The sequence below is a fragment of the Hemicordylus capensis genome, chromosome 1 (genome assembly GCF_027244095.1).
Source record: "Hemicordylus capensis ecotype Gifberg chromosome 1, rHemCap1.1.pri, whole genome shotgun sequence".
Taxonomy (NCBI): Eukaryota; Metazoa; Chordata; class Lepidosauria; order Squamata; family Cordylidae; genus Hemicordylus; species Hemicordylus capensis.
The window spans coordinates 83,980,810-83,999,795 of NC_069657.1; the positions used below are offsets into that span (position 1 = coordinate 83,980,810).

Below are 18,986 nucleotides of genomic sequence, written 5' to 3' on the forward strand. Positions count from 1 at the left end.
CAGCTGCATGCGCGTGACGGAGAGACAAGAGGCAATGCTTTCCCTCGGACTGCATATCCATGCGAGGAGAAACGACGTCTATTGGATTTCTGCCTGTTACACAGACGGGGAAAGAAAGGGGTGGGGGGGGAAAGCCCAGCCCAGAGAAGGAACACAAAACGGGTGGGTGGGGAACAGACACGGCATTACACGACAACCCTCGCTTTGGCTGGGCGAAAGGCTCTCTCCAGCACCTGTTCTAGAAATCAGACACTGCGAGGGCGCGCCCTGCCTGTCTCCTTAGACGCGACCGCTTTATGGGACTCGAAATAGAAGCGTTTGGGCGAGAGAACTTCCAGGAAAGGCGCCTGTCGGCTTTGTGGAACCTGCTTAGAGCGGCCGCGCTCACCCCGTGCCCCCAAACCGACGAGGGACAACAGTAGCTCCTAACGAGCTTGTCACTGAAGGGCACCGCCCCCGTCTCGCCCTACAGCGGCGGCAGCCGGATTCAAACTGCCCAATAGCACACCATATCGGGGAAGGGGCGGGTTTAGCGATAGCCAATGGGAGCCCAGGATATTGGGAAGTGCGGCCTGCGTTGGTGATTTCAAACCGTGCTGAGGAGCGGCCCAGGATTTACCACTCGGCCAGACCTGGCCTAGGTAGGTGTTTGTTCCCTTCCCCCCACTAAAGGGTGGGTGGTAGAGCCGGGATGTGAAGATTTTGGCGAGAAGGGTGATATTCGGTGTGGGGAGAGACCGTTATTTCTCGCTTAGGAAATGGTGGGGGTCCGCCTCGGCAATTCGTTCATCCTGGTTTCCTGATGCGGTTCCTCATGATGGGCTTCCCCCCTGTTGAAGTATAAGCCTGCTCTTGACCTAAAAGGAGACACCACCACCCCCCGTGGGCCTACATCACATGGTTTGATTGGGAGGAGTAGTTGTCCTTCTGGGCCTTCAGTCCAAGCCCTTTGTAATTAGCTGCTTCTTTTGGAATGGTCGGTATTAAGGGCAGCTCTCCATCGATACAATCATGTCGGACTGGCTGGGGGCGGGGTGGCGAATTGCTAGGCGTTGGAGCCCTCTCTAATGCGCGCTGCGCAGTTTTGCATGAGCATCTGTAGGTAAGCAGAGACCCAGGATGAGCCTTCTAAAAAGATCCATGCTGGTTGAGATCAAAGACCAGTTGCGTGTCTCCTGTGGCCAATCGGATGCCCCTGGAATCTTCCTCCCAGAATTAAAACCGACATTTAACATACGAGAAGTCCTTTGGTCGAGGTTTTGGATGTTGGAAGTGCCTAGCAGTACTTCCCGAATGAGCCAATTGCTTCCGCTGATAAACGCTACTGTCGCCTGCAAGGGGGCAGTTTTTAAAATAACTTCAGCCGGAAGAAAGTGCACTTTGCTTGTCTTAATTGGGAAGCTTCAAAGGGATGGGTGTTTTTAAATGTGGGAAGCTGCGGCTTGCCAAGGAGGACTGAAAAAATGCTAGATCGGTACCTGTGCGCCTGAGTGTTGAAATATTTGATACTGGCACCTTGAAATTGAAGTATTTTTTTAATTATCGGCAAGACTGGCAATGCTTCACTAGCCAGGAAGCTACTGAGATGTCTTACGTTTGCTTAGGCTGCTTCCTTGATCTGAAAGCTGCTCTGAAAGCTTCATTACAGTTGCTAAGTGCCCTTTATTCCAGAACTTGAAAAGTTCACAGCACATAATGGGTCCATTATTGCATAACACTCTTGCATCTTAACACTATAAAATATGCTACAACTTAAATATATAGATAGATATTTAACTAAATATTGCTATTGTAGATGCATCTGCTGCATTCTCTTTAACATCCACTTCTGTGTATCCTGCTGATATTTCCACTGGGTTCTTGTAACCTACTGATGGCTTTGTCACCCATCATTTTGGAATAATTGAAATCATGTGTAGTTCTGGACTCCAAGGCATTTGCTTTACATCTCTGGATGCAGATATTGTGTTAGACTTCTGAAGCTCACAAGTAGGCTACCAATTACTGTCTGAAAATATGTAATCAGAATCTGGTTTTACTTGAATGACAGGTTGAAAATACAGTGAAGAAGTTTTGATACTGTATGAAGCAAAGCACTTGGTGAATATAGGCTGCGATATTCTTCTGCACCAAACTGAAATTAGGTTACTCTCCAGTTAATTCTGTTGCAAGTTAAGCTTCATCTTTGTGGTTGCTTGTTCTTCTACATGTCAAAGGAAGTGTATTTCTTCTTTGTTCCTGGTTAAAAAGAATATAGTGGCTTTCAAAGTTAGATTTTTTTGCTGATAGTGATAATCATGGTTTATAGTAGTGATAATGACTTAGAAGGATGTTTAGTTATGTAGACAAGTGGTTCCCAAACTTTCATGGATAGTGTGCCCCTCCCAAGACCTCAGATAATTGCAAGTACCTCCAAGGGGGTGTGTGTGGCTGCAGCAAAAACCTATTTTGTTATGTTTGTGATTTGGAGTAAGAGGTAATAACCAACACTCAAGCCAAAATTTTCAGCATCAATGTGAAAATGTGCTTAATTAGTTGATGATGGTGAAACAAATCAACTTACAAAAATCTGTGGAAGGGATAGGACCTTCTTTGTGTGTGCGTGTAACCATAAAAGCAGTTGTTTCACCTCAACAGTTAAGCAAGGGACAAAATAGAGGCTCATCTTTAGGGAACTACAAGGTATCTCGAGAAAAGCCCTGTAATAACTCTGGGATGCACAATTTGGGAATACTTGATGTAGAGGCTCCCCTACCCCCACAAGTTAACATGTTAATGACTAAGGCTATGTGTGTACAAACACAGAGAGGGTTTTTTGACATTAATATTTTTTATGTGAGGGGGAGGGATTCTACAACTAGTGTCCTGCAAAGACCTTTTCTAATACTACTAAGGTGAAAGTAGTTCATCCAGAGAAATCCAACAAAGTGAATGAAAACAAATGGGGTCTTTGCTATATGCAGCACTGCATAGTCATTCTATTTCTGCCTTCAATTGACATTGGTTTAACTTTTCTAACCAATACATTATTTTTTTAAAGTGCAGTTACACATAACTTCAGTGACTTTCAGGAAATATAGAAAATCATTAGAAATAGTGGTCGTCCCTATATTTTTATCTTGAACTGGGCAGAAAAATCTATTTGGGGTGTTGCTATTGTAGGATATCTTAAGCTTTTGGGCTTTAAAGGGTGGAGCTTAATTGGCTCATCTACCAGTCATTTGTGTCTACTCTGAAATGGTGGTATGTATGTTACTTTGATTGCTGCAGTATTAATTCTTGGTTCATAACTAATAGCAGCTTCATCTTGCTGTTGTCCTTGGGATATATTTAAGTTGTCAGTTACTGGAAGGGAGCTTCATTGGACAGAATATATTCTGCATTGTTAAAAGGTCTTTGGCTTGGTGGGGCAACTAGTGCTGACAAAAAAGCAGTATCTCATCAGAACACTTTTAGAAAATACTTGATCGACTTATTTCCGATCGCTATAAACTTTGACTATAGAATCAATTTTTGGATTGCTTTATCTACAAGGAGCAAGAAGTCAGGATTAAGCACCAACGAACTGAATGAGACAACTTGGTCAATGGGATCCAGACCTCTCCAATGCCTTTTACTGTGGCGTTGTGCATAAACAAAGTGGAAGGCATGGCACATATAGTCGAGCCACTCGCCCTGCAAGACTGGCTGTGAGACTTGAGAGATCAGCTGCGAAATATTTGCATTTTTAGGAGCCGAAGTCGCTCTGCCTGTTACTCGTGACTTGGCAAGCCGATCTGCGAGTCTCGAAGCCTGTTTGCCAGAGGGCAGCAACTGCTTGGAAAATCGGCCGCGGGAGCGGGTGGACAATTCAGGGTCGGGAGAGGGTGGTTTCCGACGCGCCAGGCCCTCGACTGCACGCCCACTCGCGCGCGCTCTGCCGAAAAGTGGGAGGGCCCCGTACCAGCGCCCCGGTTCTCTGCTTGGGGGAGCAAAGAGGCGGAGTACGTGCGGCTCGGCTCCAGGGCAGGCATCCCTGCCTTTGTTTGTCACATGGCCCGGGGCAGGCCCTTCTCTCAGGTGCGGTGGGAGGCGGGGGTTGCTGTCGCCGACTGCGCCGCGCCCCGCCCTTGGAGGAGGTGCCTCTTTCCTTGCCGGTCTGATGCAGCTCTCCTGTCGCCGCTAAGCCGGGCCGCTGTCGCTGTGTAAAGAAGAGTCCGGCCTACTCTGACCTGGGTAAGGCGTCGTTGTCAAGCGCCGGCTTCGGGGGCAGGGCGGCGGCGAGGCCTAGAGCTCGAGGGTTGGGGCCAGCTGGGCTGGGCGGTTGGCATAAACAATGCCGGGGGAGCGGCCTGCTGCTTTGCTGCATCTGGCCGCCTTGGAGTGGAATTGCCAAGCTGTTCCTAGCAGCGGCTCGTGATCCGAGTGGCAGTCGCCGCCTGCTCTGCTGGGGCTAGCGGGGTCGCTTATATCCGAGCCGCAGCAAGCTGGGTAATGTGGCCCAGCTGGAAACGTAGACTCTGGCCAGGGGGCGCGGGGTGTCCCCTTGGGATCTGGGCGCAGGGGAAGAGGAGTATTGTGATGGTCCGGTCCAGGGGCGCTGCCTGTGCGAGAACAACCTGGGAGGTAGAGGCGAGCAGTATGATTTGGGAGAAAGGACTCGTTTGGGGGTGAAGGATTCAGAGCATCTGTTGCGAGTCTCCTGTATCGTCTTGGAAGACACTTGGGTGGGATGCGCGAAGGACTCGCTCGCTTTAAACCCCGCCCCTTAGCCGTTCTCGCCACTTAGTATTTGAGCACCTGAGCGGAGGTTCTCTTTTATGCTGGGATGCTCACGGTGTTGATAGTCACTTGCTCTTTAGGCCTCATGGTCTGTGTTTGCACCCTGGATTTATTTATCAAAGAGTGCCATCCATATCCCTGGTGCTTAACAGAGTTTCATAAACAAAATATTGGTTCTTGACTCGAGTTTCTTCCAGTAGTCATCCTTTTAATCATTCATGTAAAGAGTGTGGAAAGCAGCAGGTCCAGGACTTAGCACTGCATTACATTTTAGAAACTAAGTGAGCAGATTTTCATTCTACTGTAGCCCACCTCTGGGGCATTTGAGGCCTTAATGCCAAACTTGCTGCTGGATGAGACCTGGGTGTTAAGCTGTAACTTAAATTTAATCATGATGAACAGCTTTAGTTTGTAAGATGTGATTAAAAAATAATAATAATAGGAAGACTAAGCAACTGGGAAAAGGGTATATGGGCTCTTATTAAATGGGAGATTTGCTGCTACATAAACTGGCAGAGGCAAGTGAACCTATCAGAGAAGGGTTACCTTCATTTGCACTCCTGTCTGTAAACAGACTGGTTTGCTTCTGAAAGTCATAGGAAAGTTTGTTCTTGATGCTTTTCATCTTCTTCCCTGGGATGTCATTATTTAACATTGTGTTGATAAGTCAAGATTTTTGGAATTACAAGTTTCCGGGGAGACAGTCCTGAATAACATTTCTTTTAAAGGGCATGTAACGTGAATAGAAATGCCCTGATTTCAGTAGGAACAAGTATGTGCTTACAACTTTTACTGAAATAAGTGAGATATGAATGTGCTGGATTGTGCCTGTGTGAATAAACACAGCCTGATCCTAAGCATGTTGATTCAGGAATAAGTCTTACTGAGTTCTGTGCAGCTCAGTAAATGTGCATTGGATTGCAGCCAGGCACTTCTGAGTAAATTATGCGTTGGATCACACTGTACACCTTAACACACATGCTATATAGTTCTAGAATTATAAACCTTTTATAATTTTTTAAATAAAAAAATGTTATGTTATAAAATTATAACATAATTTTTAAAAGATGGCTTAATCATATGATAGGTAGACAGTACAAGCCTTATGTTATGGCTTGCTCTAGGAGATCAGTAGAGAGAGAGAGAGACTGCTGAGAAACATGGTGGTAGAGGAGGGATTAGGCAATGGGCAGGAGCCCAGGTGAGAAACATTATGGATTTGAACCTCAGGTTTGTACAAACCTGAGGTTCAAATCCATAATGTTTTCTCTGGGTTGTCAAGACAAAAGCTTAATATACCCAGAGTGTGTATAAATATAAAATTCAAGTTCCTGGTAGTTGTGTGTTTGGGTTTTCTTCCTCAAAGTAGGAGGTCATGGCTCACAAAGGGTTATCTTCCACTCCTTGCTCCCGATAGACAGGAAATCTCGGGTGTTTTCAGGTAGCTGAAGTCCATCCCCTTCCTCCTAGCATGCCCAGGTGCGCTTCCCCAGTTCTTTCCTATCTTCGCTCTTGCTTAGATGTACACCTGGGCTCCTGCCCATCGCCTAATCCCTTTCCATCCTTTCCTATCGGTGAGCTTCTACCTTTTTAATCTCTTGGCCTGGACCTCTCACAAGGACAGTAATTCAAATACCAGTTCAAAAGTAGCCGTCAATTAAGTACATGTAATGGCAATCGTACATGTTGATTTCTTGCTTTCTTTGTCTCTGCTTCCCTTTCCTCGGTCTTCCCTGTTCTTTCAGGTAAGATTTCTTGAAATCCACATGCTACACACTTCCTCACCTATTGTACATAGATCTTCCCTTTCCTTCCATAATTTGCCATGGTGTTCTAAGCAGGTAAACTGTGGTTAGCATTAATCAGGAATTGCTTTCAAAGCATGTTTGGAAGTGAGATTGCAAAGTGCGATTGGGAGATTAAATTTTGTGACATCTGAATTGAGCCACTATCTGTTTGAGATTGTAAACTCTTTGTGGTCAGGGACCAGTTTTTAATGAAACTCTGTAAGCTACTGTGTATATTGATGCTGCTGTATAAATTATACATTGCCTGCTGTGACCCTTGAAAGCTATCTGCCAGGCTTTCACCAGTATCTGAAAAAGTGGAGGAGCATTCTTGATTTGCCATATATACTGTTGGAATACAAGACAGAATAAAAACTCTTCAATTTACGTGTGGTATCTACTGCAGTGCTTCATACCAAATCATATTTATGATGTTACATTTGGTGGTATAGACTTTGGAAGATATTATTAGCTTTTCAACTTTGCCATGTGAAGCAACTGTCCTACTCCTATTTTGAAACTTGCATTAATGAGTAGTGTTGCCTCTTTAAAATAAAATACATGCATCTCTTTTTATGCCAACTGCCTGGTTAATGACAACAGCCATTCCTGTTTGTAAGGCACTTTTGCTGGCTCATTTGTGAAGCTTTGAATTCTTATAGATGGCAGATATTCTCACTGCCTTTGTTTTATAAAGTTCCTAGGGATCTGGTAAGCATTTTTTATTATGGTTTTAATTGCCTGTATGAGGGGAATTGCCCAGCATAACTTGTGTAGTTACTGAAGTAGGCAGTAGCCTGAAAATTGGTTTTGTAAATTAAGAACCAATGAAACAAAAGGTTCTGTATTTATGTGCCTGTTTGAAAAGATGTATTTTGTAACACAGCAGCAGTATTCTTGAACTTCTAACTGACACTGAGAGAACAACTTGTCCTTTTCTTTGAACTTGTCCTCTCCTAGCTTAGTGCATTTCAATGTGTTTGGTCTATTGATAATAAAAGAAGTTTTAATACAGCTCACATGGTTGGCTACATTGGTTTTGTGCTATTTAGAGGCTGACTATTAAGAAATTTTATATTGTAATTTCTTCTGTAGTAACTGACAGTGAAAGTAGGCCCCCCCATTGCAAAACCAGCTCTTAACATATACTCATAATCTTAAAAAATGGTGCATAAACAAACCAATACATGAATTATTTAAATAGTGCTTTTAAAAATCAATTTAGAAATAATAAAAAGTCATAAGACTGTTTTGTTAGGAATGGTGTATGATGAAAAATGTCAGCTTTTATATTGGTTTGAATACTTGTGATTTCCTCAGAAACTGTTCACTTGTGATCCAGATCCTAATTTCAAAGACTTTTCTTGCCCTCTCACCAGTTTAGTTGGCAATGTTGATTTTTTTTTCCTCCTTCAGTAGATCAAGCATATATATATATATATATATATCCTCTCTAATAAAAGCCTTGGTGTCCGTCCGTGGACGGACACCAAGGCGTGTGTTCGTGCCTCCGATGGTCGCTCTGGGCATGCGCGAAGCAGGGAGGGCAGAGAGACACAACCGCCGGCACCTGGCGGCCATGTTGGGCGGCCAAGCGGCCGCCCAGAAGAAGCCGGGAAGGTGCGGCGGAGAAAATTGGCCGAGGCAGCGGCAGAGCCGCCGCCACGGCCAAAAGAGACAGAGACTGGGCCGGTGGGGGGCCGGAGTGGAGGCCGGCGGTAGCGGGCAGCCCTGGCCCGGGCGGGGAGACCGGCGGTGGCACGGAGGCCGAAAGCGAAGGGCCCGCGCTGGCCAAAAACTCCAAAGACGGCGGCGCCCGGCCCCGGGGTCCTTGCCGCGGCATGGAGGCAGGCGGGCATGGAGGCAGGCGGGGGCGGGAGGGAGAATGGTGGCGGCGGGCCCGGAGCCCAGAGGGAAACTGGATGGGGGAAAAAAAAATTAGAAGGGGCAAGGGAGAGGAAAGAGGCAAGGGGGGGGGGAGGGGGGGAGGGAAGGGAAGGCTAGCGCCCGTTATTGTAACGGGCTAAAAAATACTAGTATATATATACACACACACACACACACACACACACACACACACACACACACTCTCTTATATCCCACTCTTCATCTGAGAAGCTCAGAGCGGTGTACATGGTTATTCTTATCCTCACAACAACCATGTGAGGTCGGTTAGACGGAGAGATAGGCCCAGAGTCACACAGTGAGTTTCATGGTTGAATGGGGATTTAAACCTGGCCTAGGTCTTCCCAGCCCTAGTCCAACACTCTAACCATTGCAGTATGCTGGCTTTCTTGGGATCTAGGAGCCAGTCCAAAAATGTATGAGCCAGACAGTGGTCCCTTGACAAAATTATAGGATTTAGTGATGAACATGTGGGGAGAGGATAAATGAGCTTTTCTTGATCCTCTTTACAAGTAGTATACTTAAAACAGATGCAGGGCTGCCTGGGGAAAATAAATATTTTATTAAATAATTGCCTCTGAATAGTCTAGTCTATGAGCCACAGTTAAATTTCTAGGCACCATGGCTCCCAGGCGCCTGGGATATGTAATGTAGAACGTTCTGGCTTGAATGTTCTGGGTTTTTTGCTCTTCCTCATACAGGTGTCTCTGCTTCTTGCTGATAGCATACACAACATTCCAGCCCTCTCTACAGAATGTAGAAAAAAAGAATTCTTATAGCTATTTCAGATAATTCTGAATTGTTGTATCCATTGTCATAAATCATTATGGAGCCTATTTAGGAAGTATAAGATGTAGGAGCTGCTGCTGAAATCGTGGGTTGGTGCCCACATTAATGTTTGTAATTAATAGCAGGTAAGCTAATGTTGACCTAAAGTGTCTTTAGTTGCATGCATCCAGTAATTTTATTATAAATGGTTGACAGCTTACTTTCCCAGCTTGTCCTATTCTTATAAACTAGGCACAAAAACTGCATTAGCTTGGACAGAAGTGTGTGGGGCCCTTTTGTTAAGCTCATTATTTTCTTTGGAAGATGTTTTTCTTATTTAAGCTTAATTGAACATGATGTTGGGATGTATCTTCCATGTTTAGTCTGGTTTGAAAATAACTGGCTACCTTTTGGATCTCTCTCCCCCCCCCGTATCTATTGTGAATGATAGGAAAAAGCCAATATGATCAATGGGATCTCTTCTAGTCCTACTGGCCTTTTACTTCATTGCTCCCATCCTTTTATGGACAATACCTACTGGCCCTTGCTTTTAAAATGCTTCTGAGCATTTTGTCTGCAAGTAAATGGTCTGATTTAGGTTACTGGCACATTTGTGTTGTTTGGTAGACAGAAAAGTTCTGCAAATTGCTAGGCTACAGCAATTTTTAGTGGCCACATAAGATACATGTGTGAACGTTAAACAAATTCTCTCATCTCAGACTTCTGAAAATACAGGTTAAAAATCCAACAGCAGAAAATATTTCAGGATATATTGTTTATTCACCTTGGTCTAACTTCAAAGGAGCAGAAAATAACACTTATAAAAATAATGTAAACAGCTGGGTAGGGGTTTTTCATTCCTGATTCCTATTTGTGTCTTGGTCAGCTAGGGGAAATATATAGTCCAAGCTGATACTTGTATATAACACAATTGTGCTGGGTTTGGCCAGTGCACAGCCATATCTTCTTCTCACCCTTCTCTCCTTTTACTTTGTTTGCTAGAACTTCAGCCAGGATGTGTGTTACTGCCAGGGCTCAGCCTAAGCATGTGAAATAGATGGTTTCTAAGCATTGGTAAAGTGTGTATATATTCTTTCTTTTGACTCTCTGAATAACCATGAGCAGTCTTACACCAACCTCAAAATACAGACAAAAGCAGTTTCAAAGCTGTTTCTCTTAAGGCCACAACAGCTTCTGCAATACATGCAAACAACTAATTAAGAGTTCACGTAACACCTCCTATGACTCTGCCTCAGGCAGGGTGGATTAATTTAAATCAAGGCAAAAGCAAATCAGCCATTTAGAGCACCACGAAAAAAGACCAATTTTAAATTGGCCACTTAAATCAATATTTTCCATTTATTATTTGGGTACTTACTAAATTAAAGTGCATACTAGCTGGTTGCTGTAACCATGCAAACATATACATTTAAAATTGAACAGAATATTAGGCGAGGGGCGATAGCTGAGTGGTAGAGCACATGCTTTGCATACACAAGGTCCCAGGTTTGGTCTTGGACATCTCTGTGGTGGCCCTGCTCTCTGGAACTTCCTGCCATTGGTCTCTTGATAGTTCCCTCTCTAAGTTTTAATCAGAAGCTGAAGTTGTCTTTTTGTTTAAGCAGGCCTTCCCTGAGGTTTTATCATTGGTTTCCTACTGCCTTTGTAATAACTGGTTTCTGTGACTGTCTTCTATGATTGTGTTTATTGCTGCATTGTTGCTGATTTATTATATTGTTGTGATTGTGATTATTGTAAGCCATCACGAGTTCACATTATGAAAATTGGCAAGGCAGTGAATGCATTCCTGAAGCCTCTAAGGCTGGGAAATACACCTGTCTTATTTATTTATTTAGCCGATTGATATACTGCCCTTCTAAAATGGCTCAGGGTGGTTTACAACAGGATAAAAACAATTAAAACCATTTAACAATTAAAATCAAAACTACAAAACCAGAATGAAACCAATTAAACATTCAAACAGCTAAAAACCCTGGAAAACCAGGGCAACCATTTAAAACCATTTGAAACAGTTTACAATAGTTTAATAACCCTGGAGGGCCAGGTCAAACAGATAGGTTTTAAGGGTTCTCCTGAAAGACAGTAATGAACTCAAATTACGGATTTCTGCCAGGAGTGCATTCCGTAGCCCAGGAGCAGCTACAGAGAAGGCCCGCCTCTGTGTCGCCACCAAACAAACCAGTGGTAACTGGAGACGGACCTCCTCAGATGATGTGCAGTGGAGATCATGCAGAAGAAGGAGCTTTCTAAGATAACTTGGATGCAGACCTAAGCCGTTCAGGGCTTTAAAGGTAATAACCAACACTTTGTATTTTGCCCGGAAACATATTGGCAGCCAGTGTTTCAAGACAGGCATATGGTTTCTCTGGGTTGCCCCAGAGACCAACCTGGCTGCCATATTTTGAATTAACTGAAGTTTCCAAACTACGTACAAAGGCAGCCCCACGTAGAACACAATGCAGTAGTCAAGCTGGGAGGTTACCAGCTGATGCACTACTTCTTTGAGGTCATCCTCTTCAAGGAATGGGCGCAGCTGTAGAATCAGCCAGAGTTGGTAGAAAGCACTCTTGGCCATAGCCTCCACCTGAGATACCAGAGGCAGGCCTGGGTCCAAGAGTACTCCCAAGCTGTGCACCTGCTCCTTCTGGGGGAGTGTAACCCCATCCAGCACAGGAAGATCTGACTCACTCCTCAGATTCTGAGCCCCCACAATTAGCACCTTCGTCTTGCTTGGATTCAGCCTCAATTTGTTATCCCTCATCCAGCCCCTTACTGCCTATATTGCGCTAGATGGATTGGTGGTCAGGAGAATGTGAGTTATCTGGATTATAAATAAGTAACTGAATAACTGGCTCCCTTTCTCTGGTTTTATTAGATCTATTCTATATCAAACCTGTCCTTTATAAACAACATCTTGACCTGCTTGAATTGGGACTGTAAAGGTCTGTGGAGGTTCCGTTCCCGCCAATTTCCACAGGTAACAAAACTGCTGACAACAAGGCATTAAGTCTATGGAGATTGAAAGATTAGGTTTCTCCTGGGCAAAACATGCTTTAAAAGGGATTAAAAACATTGGAAATCAGGGAGAGGGAATACTGTACTATGCCCTGCGGGTCTCCAGCTGTCCAGCAGTGCCTCCCAAACACCAAGTTTTACCCACTTCCCTGTGAAAAATGTATTGACTCTGAGAAGTTTTTTGAGTATATTAAAATAGTATCACTGTGGTGTAAATTCATTATCTTGGAATAATTGTACAGAGTGGTGTGTTTTAGAATATCTTAAAAACATTTGAGTGGACTGGTGGAGAGTCTAGTTCAGAGATGCAATCTGTAGCTCTCTGAGTACATGTATATGGCTCTTTCTTAATATGAGTTACAGTAAATTAAAAAAACTTAAATGTTTCCTGATGCTTCACACAAATGGTCTGAAATGGAGAATCTCAGTAAAGAACAAAAATTATATTTGGTGCTTAGAACTTTCTGCCAGACATATACAGTCAACTGAAGAAATATGCATTTGGGCTTCTCTCAATTTTTGGTTCAGATGCTTTTGTGAGCAAGTGTTTTCTAACATAAATATCATAAAAAATGAAGGAGCCAACTGAAAGTTGTGAGTCTGGAGTCTTGCCTGAAAATGAAAGTTGCAGTGTATTCACAACATTTTTTATTCTTAAAAAAAGGTCCAAGATTTGACTACACTAGTTTTGAAAGGGGCTGGAATAGATATTAAACTGTTTGTTGATAATGATAAGCAAACAAAAAGAACTTATTGCAAGCTACATTTGATTCCTCCCCCCCCCTATATATTTTCTCTTTCTTTTACATCAGTCATGGTTGATATTGATGTGGGTGTGTCTGCATCATATGCATATATGTGTGATAAGACTCTTGAAATACTTTGGTAAAATACAAAAGTAAACAAGAGGCTGCTCAAAAGATCAAATCTAGATGATTCATTCTTTCTTTAATACAAAATATTGCTGCTATGTTTTGATCTTTCTGCCATCTTAGTACCTGCAAAATAGAAATGTCAAATTGCATAATACATTAGGGCATAGTTTGTTCTTTCATTATGTTCTCTTTATATATTGTATGGGGACATTACCTCAATACAATCTGAGGTTTATGTTTCCTTGGTAAAGATAAACTTGACCAGTACATTATGGTATTATGGATATTTAAGCATAGTAAGTGTGCAGCTCCAGCTGACGTTGGTCTCTTGGGCTCCAAAGAAAACCAGTGTTTAAATATGGCTCATGGTGGGTGGTTGTTTAAATTGTGCCATGTGTACTGTATGTGGTAGTCTACACAGAATAAGGGAGTTTCCTGTCCCAAGATAGCCAACACTTAAGAGACACAGGAGACAACAGAAGAAGGGAGGCAAGAGAAAACAGGCAAAGAATATGGGATTGTTTCATGTACATATTATTGAACTTTGTTATAATAATATCATGGGCAGTAAAGGGATGGGCCAACAGCAGGTTTCAAGAAAAAACTTGAATTAAGAGAGGAGGGAACAGAAGAAGGGAAGGGGGCAGTCAATGAACAGAAATAAGAATTGGATAGAGAATAAGTGGGTGATATAATCATGATACTAAAGGATTAGTCTCCATTTTCTAGTGGATGAATATAATTAGCCCACTTTTGAAAGTAGCTGTTTAATTATGACAAACTTGTGCTAAACTTGAGTTTCAGAACACAATCCTGTGGATGTTTAACAAGGTAGTATGGGTGAGTTGCTTAAATGTTCTAAAATGCTGTCAAATTATAGAGGTCAAATTTTAATACTAGCCACTACAGTAGGTGGCATTTCGAGAAAGCCCTGTGCCATATAGAGGTGCATTAGGCAGATCTCTAGTGAGTCTACTGGGGAAACTGCACCTGATGGTCAACAGCCAGACTAATCAGTTGTGACTTAGGATTGTTGAACTCAATGAAGCAACATAGTCATGGTTAACTTGTTTCGTTGATTTCAGTGGTGCTTGGTGATGACTGGTTGGTGTGGATGCCGCCCACTGAATTTCTTCCACTCCACCCAGTGTTGAACAGAAAGACCAAGACAAAATGTGGGTACATTTGTAAAGCTGACATAACTTAAGAGTGCTTTACTGCTCCTATGGTATGGAAGTGACCACAACCTTGTCACTTCCACACTTCTTTGAGCATGAGTTGAAAACTGTAAGCACATGAACACTCGCCATAAGCCATAGGGTTTTAAAATTGTACTTTGTATACATGATAGGGTGAAGAGTAAAATGTCAAATTATTTTTCATGCTGCTCACCAGTTAGGGATGTATTTCACAGAATGTGATACCAATATTAGGGCCTACTCTATTGCGGTTATGGCGGTGAAGAAATCCTACATTCCCGCCACCATCGCATCAGCTCAGTGTCATCCAGCAGAGCTTTTTTGAGTGGTTCGGGGCCTCCTAGGTGAGCACCCCAAAGACCATCAAGCAGAAAACTCAGCAGCCCACTGTGATTGATTTGCTTTACATTTTGCAGATAAAATCGCTCATATCCGTTCTGACTTGGATGCCAAGATTTTTGCAGCACCGGAACTAGATGTTGCCGACACACTGTCTGGTCTTGTTATATTGGATGGTTTTCAGACTGTGTTGCCTGAGGAGGTGAACAGGCTGCTTGGAAGGTTGAGACCTACCACATGTGTCCTTGACCCTTGCCCTTCATGGTTGGTGAAGGCTTGTATGGAGGGACTGTGTCTGTGGGTGGCGGGGGTGGTGAATGCCTCTTTAGAGCAGGGGGTGGTTCCCCCTTGCCTGAAGGAGGCAGTCATTAGGCCTCTCCTTAAAAAGCTCTCATTGGACCCAGATGACTTAAATAACTTTCGACCAGTTTCAAACCTCCCCTTCTTGGGCAAGATGTTGGAGAGCACTGTGGCATCTCAACTCCAGGCAGCCCTGGATGAATCTGATTACTTAGATCCTTTCCATTCTGGCTTCCGACCTGGATATGGGATTGAAACTGCCTTGGTCGCCCTGGAGGATGACCTACGCCGGGAGATAGACAGGAGGAGTGTGACTCTGTTGATCTTCCTGGATCTCTCAGCTGCATTTGATACCATTAAACATGGTAGCCTTCTGGGACATCTCTCTGGGTTGGAACTTAGGGGCATGGTTATACGGTGGCTCCGTTCCTATCTAGGGGGTCGTACTCAGAAGGTGGTGCTGGGGGATGCCTGCTCCACTCCTTGGCCTTTGGCCTGTGGAGTGCCACAAGGATCTATTCTGTCCCCCATGCTGTTTAACATTTACATGAAGTCCCTGGAAGAGTTCATCCGTAGGTGTGGGCTGTGGTGCCATCAATATGCTGATGACACCCAGCTCTACCTATCTTTTAAGTCAGCAGACACCAGGGAGGCAGTGGATGCTCTCAACTGGGGCTTGTTCTAGACTGGATGCGGGCAAACAAGCTGAAACTCAATCCAGTTAAGACCAAAGTTCTCTGGGTTGGTAGAACTGATCATCCGAGTAATGAGGTAAATCTGGTCTTGGAAGGGGTCATGCTCCCTCTGAAAGACATAGTCCGCAGCTTGGGGGTGCTTCTGGACCCAACACTGTCCTTGGAGGCACAGGCGGCGGTGGTGGTGTGCAGAAGCGCCTTTTACCAACTACGGCTGGTACGCCCGCTGCAACCCTACTTGGAGAAGTCTGACCTGACCTCAGTCACTCGTGCATTGGTAACATCCAGATTGGATTACTGAAATGTGCTCTACGTGGGGCTGCCCTTGAAAACTGTTCGGAAGCTTTAGCTGGTTCAGAATGCTGTTGCAAGGATGCTTGTGGGTTCAAGTCACTTCACGAGTATTACACCCATCCTGTGTCAGTTTCATTGGCTACCCATCCGCTTCCGGGCTAGATTAAACGTGCTGGTATTGACCTTTAAAGCACTACACAGCTTGGGGCCGGAGTACCTGTCAGACCACATTCACCCATATGAATCTGCCAGGGCCCTCCATTCATAATTTCAGGCCCTGCTCATGACCCCGCCACTAACAGAGATCTTATTTATTTATTTATTTAATTGGCGGGGACTAGAGTACAGGGCCTTTTGGGTTGTGGCCCCTCGGCTTTGGAATGCACTCCCTGAAGAGCTTCACCATGCTCCCTCCCTCTGTGTTTTAAAAAAGCATCTTAAAACACACCTTTTAAAGGAGGCCTTTTAATGCTCAATTATTATTTTGTTACATCTGGTAGGTTCTTTAGGTTTTATAATTTTCATTCTTAATTTGAACCTAATAATGATTGTGGTTTCTAATCTGACTTTTAAATTTTTTAAAAAGTTAACTTTATTACTTTTATTGTATCTGTCTTATTATTGTGAGCCGTCCAAGCAGTAGTGCACTGGAGGGGTGGGGGATAAATATTTTAAATAAATAAACAAATTGTACAAGTGTACAGTTTGATTCATACTCTTACAATATGATAGTAAACTTGATGCTAATGTTAGTGTCACATTATATCATGGCAGAAACCAGATTCTTCTCATGGTTTCTTGACCATTTGAAGATTTCTTTAATATGAGACATTGGTTTGGGGAGCATAAGCCATTAATGAAGTAGGCAAATTTGCATAGCAGTTGTGAAATTATTCTCAAATTAATTTAAGCTGTTCTGACATTTCTTCCAAGGATGCCAGTGGCAAATTAGTGATAGTAACATTTAAATAACTTGAATCTCATGAATGGCAAGGTATATTTGATATCCTTTGAATTAAAGGAGAGGATTTGTCAAGGGCTAAAGCAAAGTTTGTATCCCTTAGCCCTGCTTTAGCTCCCAATCACACGACATTGTCATGCAGCATGGTGACTCTGCCTGTTGATATGACATTGCAGGTTTGTTGATGTGCTTTTTCAGTGTAGTCATAGCTTTTGCTAACCCTGCCCTTTATGACTTGTGTCTCATTCCTTTTATTCAGTTCTTATTACCAAAACATTCAGAATGCTACAAAAGGATTAGCATTCCTAATCCACCCCCAATCTGAATATATTCACATTTTCAAAACTTGAATGTGGAATTTGGACTGGGATATGCCAAGTCCTGATATATGGAATATTATTATTATTTTATTATTTTTACATTTATATCCCGCTCTTCCTCCAAGGAGCCCAGAGCGGTGCACTACATACTTGAGTTTCTCTTTCACAACAACCCTGTGAAGTAGGTTAGGCTGAGAGAGAAGTGACTGGCCCAGAGTCACCCAGCTAGTTTTATGGAATATGCCAAACCATGTTTAAAATTGTCCGCTGCGTTCTTTTAAAATGCTACAAAACCTCAGTCGGACCCTTTAATTATCTAAATGTTCACTTTTGTCAACTTATTATTAGTGTTCTAGAAAATGAATCTAACTTTTTCTCTTTCCCAGGAATTACTGTGACTTGTAAGAAACTGAAGCATCATGGGGGATGATAGTGAATGGATGAAATTGCCCATTGATCAGAAATGTGAACACAAGGTAAGATCACCTTCTCCCTGGAATTTCCTTTGCCCTTTCTGTGTAACCATATGTTGTCCGTAATGAAAGAGTATGCAGTCTTTACAGTTACCTTCTTGAAGGATGTGGTCAAACCCCAGGTTGCATTAGGTTTATTTTAACACACCTAAAATTTGGGAGGAAGAGGTGGACTTCTTGAAGATCTTAATTATATGAATGATCTGAACTTTGAACAAACTAAAACAGAATGAGACAAGTTATTCTTGGTAGGTTCATGGAAATACAAGCAAAAAGATATATAGGAGATAGTGACTCTGTCATCCCTTTCTTCACCCCCCCCGCCCCAATTACAGATGGCCTTTTACTGAGGTATAGCTTCACGTGATCCTAGCCATGAGTGTTCATAGAACCACTTGATAACCAGACCATCTGTAAGAACTTAATTAATTAATTAAAGCATTTTTATACCGCCCAAAACTTACGTCTCTGGGCGGTTTACAACAGAATAAAAACAAAGTAAAACATTAGTTAAGACAAAAATGAAAAAATTAACACATTACAACAATTTAAAATACTACTTCATCTAATTGGAAATTTTGGGAAACGGGGTAATAGTAAAATTCTCCCCATTATGTGGCAAGATGTTACAGAAGACCAGTTTGCCACTAGTTACAGTGTACACTGTAAGCTACTGCTTGGTAAATGTTTGTTAGTTGTTTATTTATGATCTTAGATCAAACATCAATAGACACAGAATATACACAGTAAAGAGAAAAAACAAAAACGGAAACAAAATCTAAAATGTTATCAAATACATAAAATCAGGAACCTACATTTTTGGTTACCTACATTTTTCCAGCATCTCTCTTTCTCATGCTGGAAAAATGGACGGCAGAAAGTTAGCAGTAAAAACTGAAGTATAATATAAACTAGGTTGTATCTGTGAGAAAGGTGATTTTTGTGGTGTTAATATCCATATTCTGTGGAGTTTATATTCACATGGAGCTTTTTACTTACTGTGACTCAAACAATTTATTGGAGAAATGGCAGTAAGGATTTAGTGAAGGTAGTAATCCCTCAAAAGATCACTTTCTTAAAGTTGTCCCGTCATCAAGAAGAGCATCCTGTTAATATACAGCATAAGAACTGCCACTGTAGATCAGTTGAAAGTCTATCCAGATGAGCACAATAATATTTTGCTCTGCTAATCCTGCCAATAAATAAATAAATAAATCAGAAGTTAAAAACCCATTGTTCTCAATCTTATGTTCTAGTCTTCTTGACAGACATA

The 18,986-nt window shown here is 42.8% G+C and overlaps 1 protein-coding gene across 6 annotated transcripts in view; it reads left to right on the forward strand.

Annotated features, from left to right (window-relative positions):
• The first annotated feature begins 348 nt into the window (after positions 1–348).
• CKAP5 (cytoskeleton associated protein 5) overlaps positions 349–18,986 on the forward strand; it is a 155,547-nt gene continuing 136,909 nt past the window's right edge. The window contains exons 1-4 of one of the 6 annotated variants that reach the window (XM_053275304.1): positions 390–641; positions 12,118–12,219; positions 14,218–14,307; positions 17,627–17,716. In XM_053275304.1, the coding sequence (XP_053131279.1) occupies positions 17,660–17,716 (57 nt within the window). In that variant the 5' untranslated portion in view covers positions 390–641; positions 12,118–12,219; positions 14,218–14,307; positions 17,627–17,659. Of the gene's footprint in view, positions 642–3,990; positions 4,216–12,117; positions 12,220–14,217; positions 14,308–17,626; positions 17,717–18,986 lie in introns of those variants that run through there. The other 5 variants (XM_053275295.1, XM_053275325.1, XM_053275287.1 and 2 more) reach the window with 5 other exon arrangements.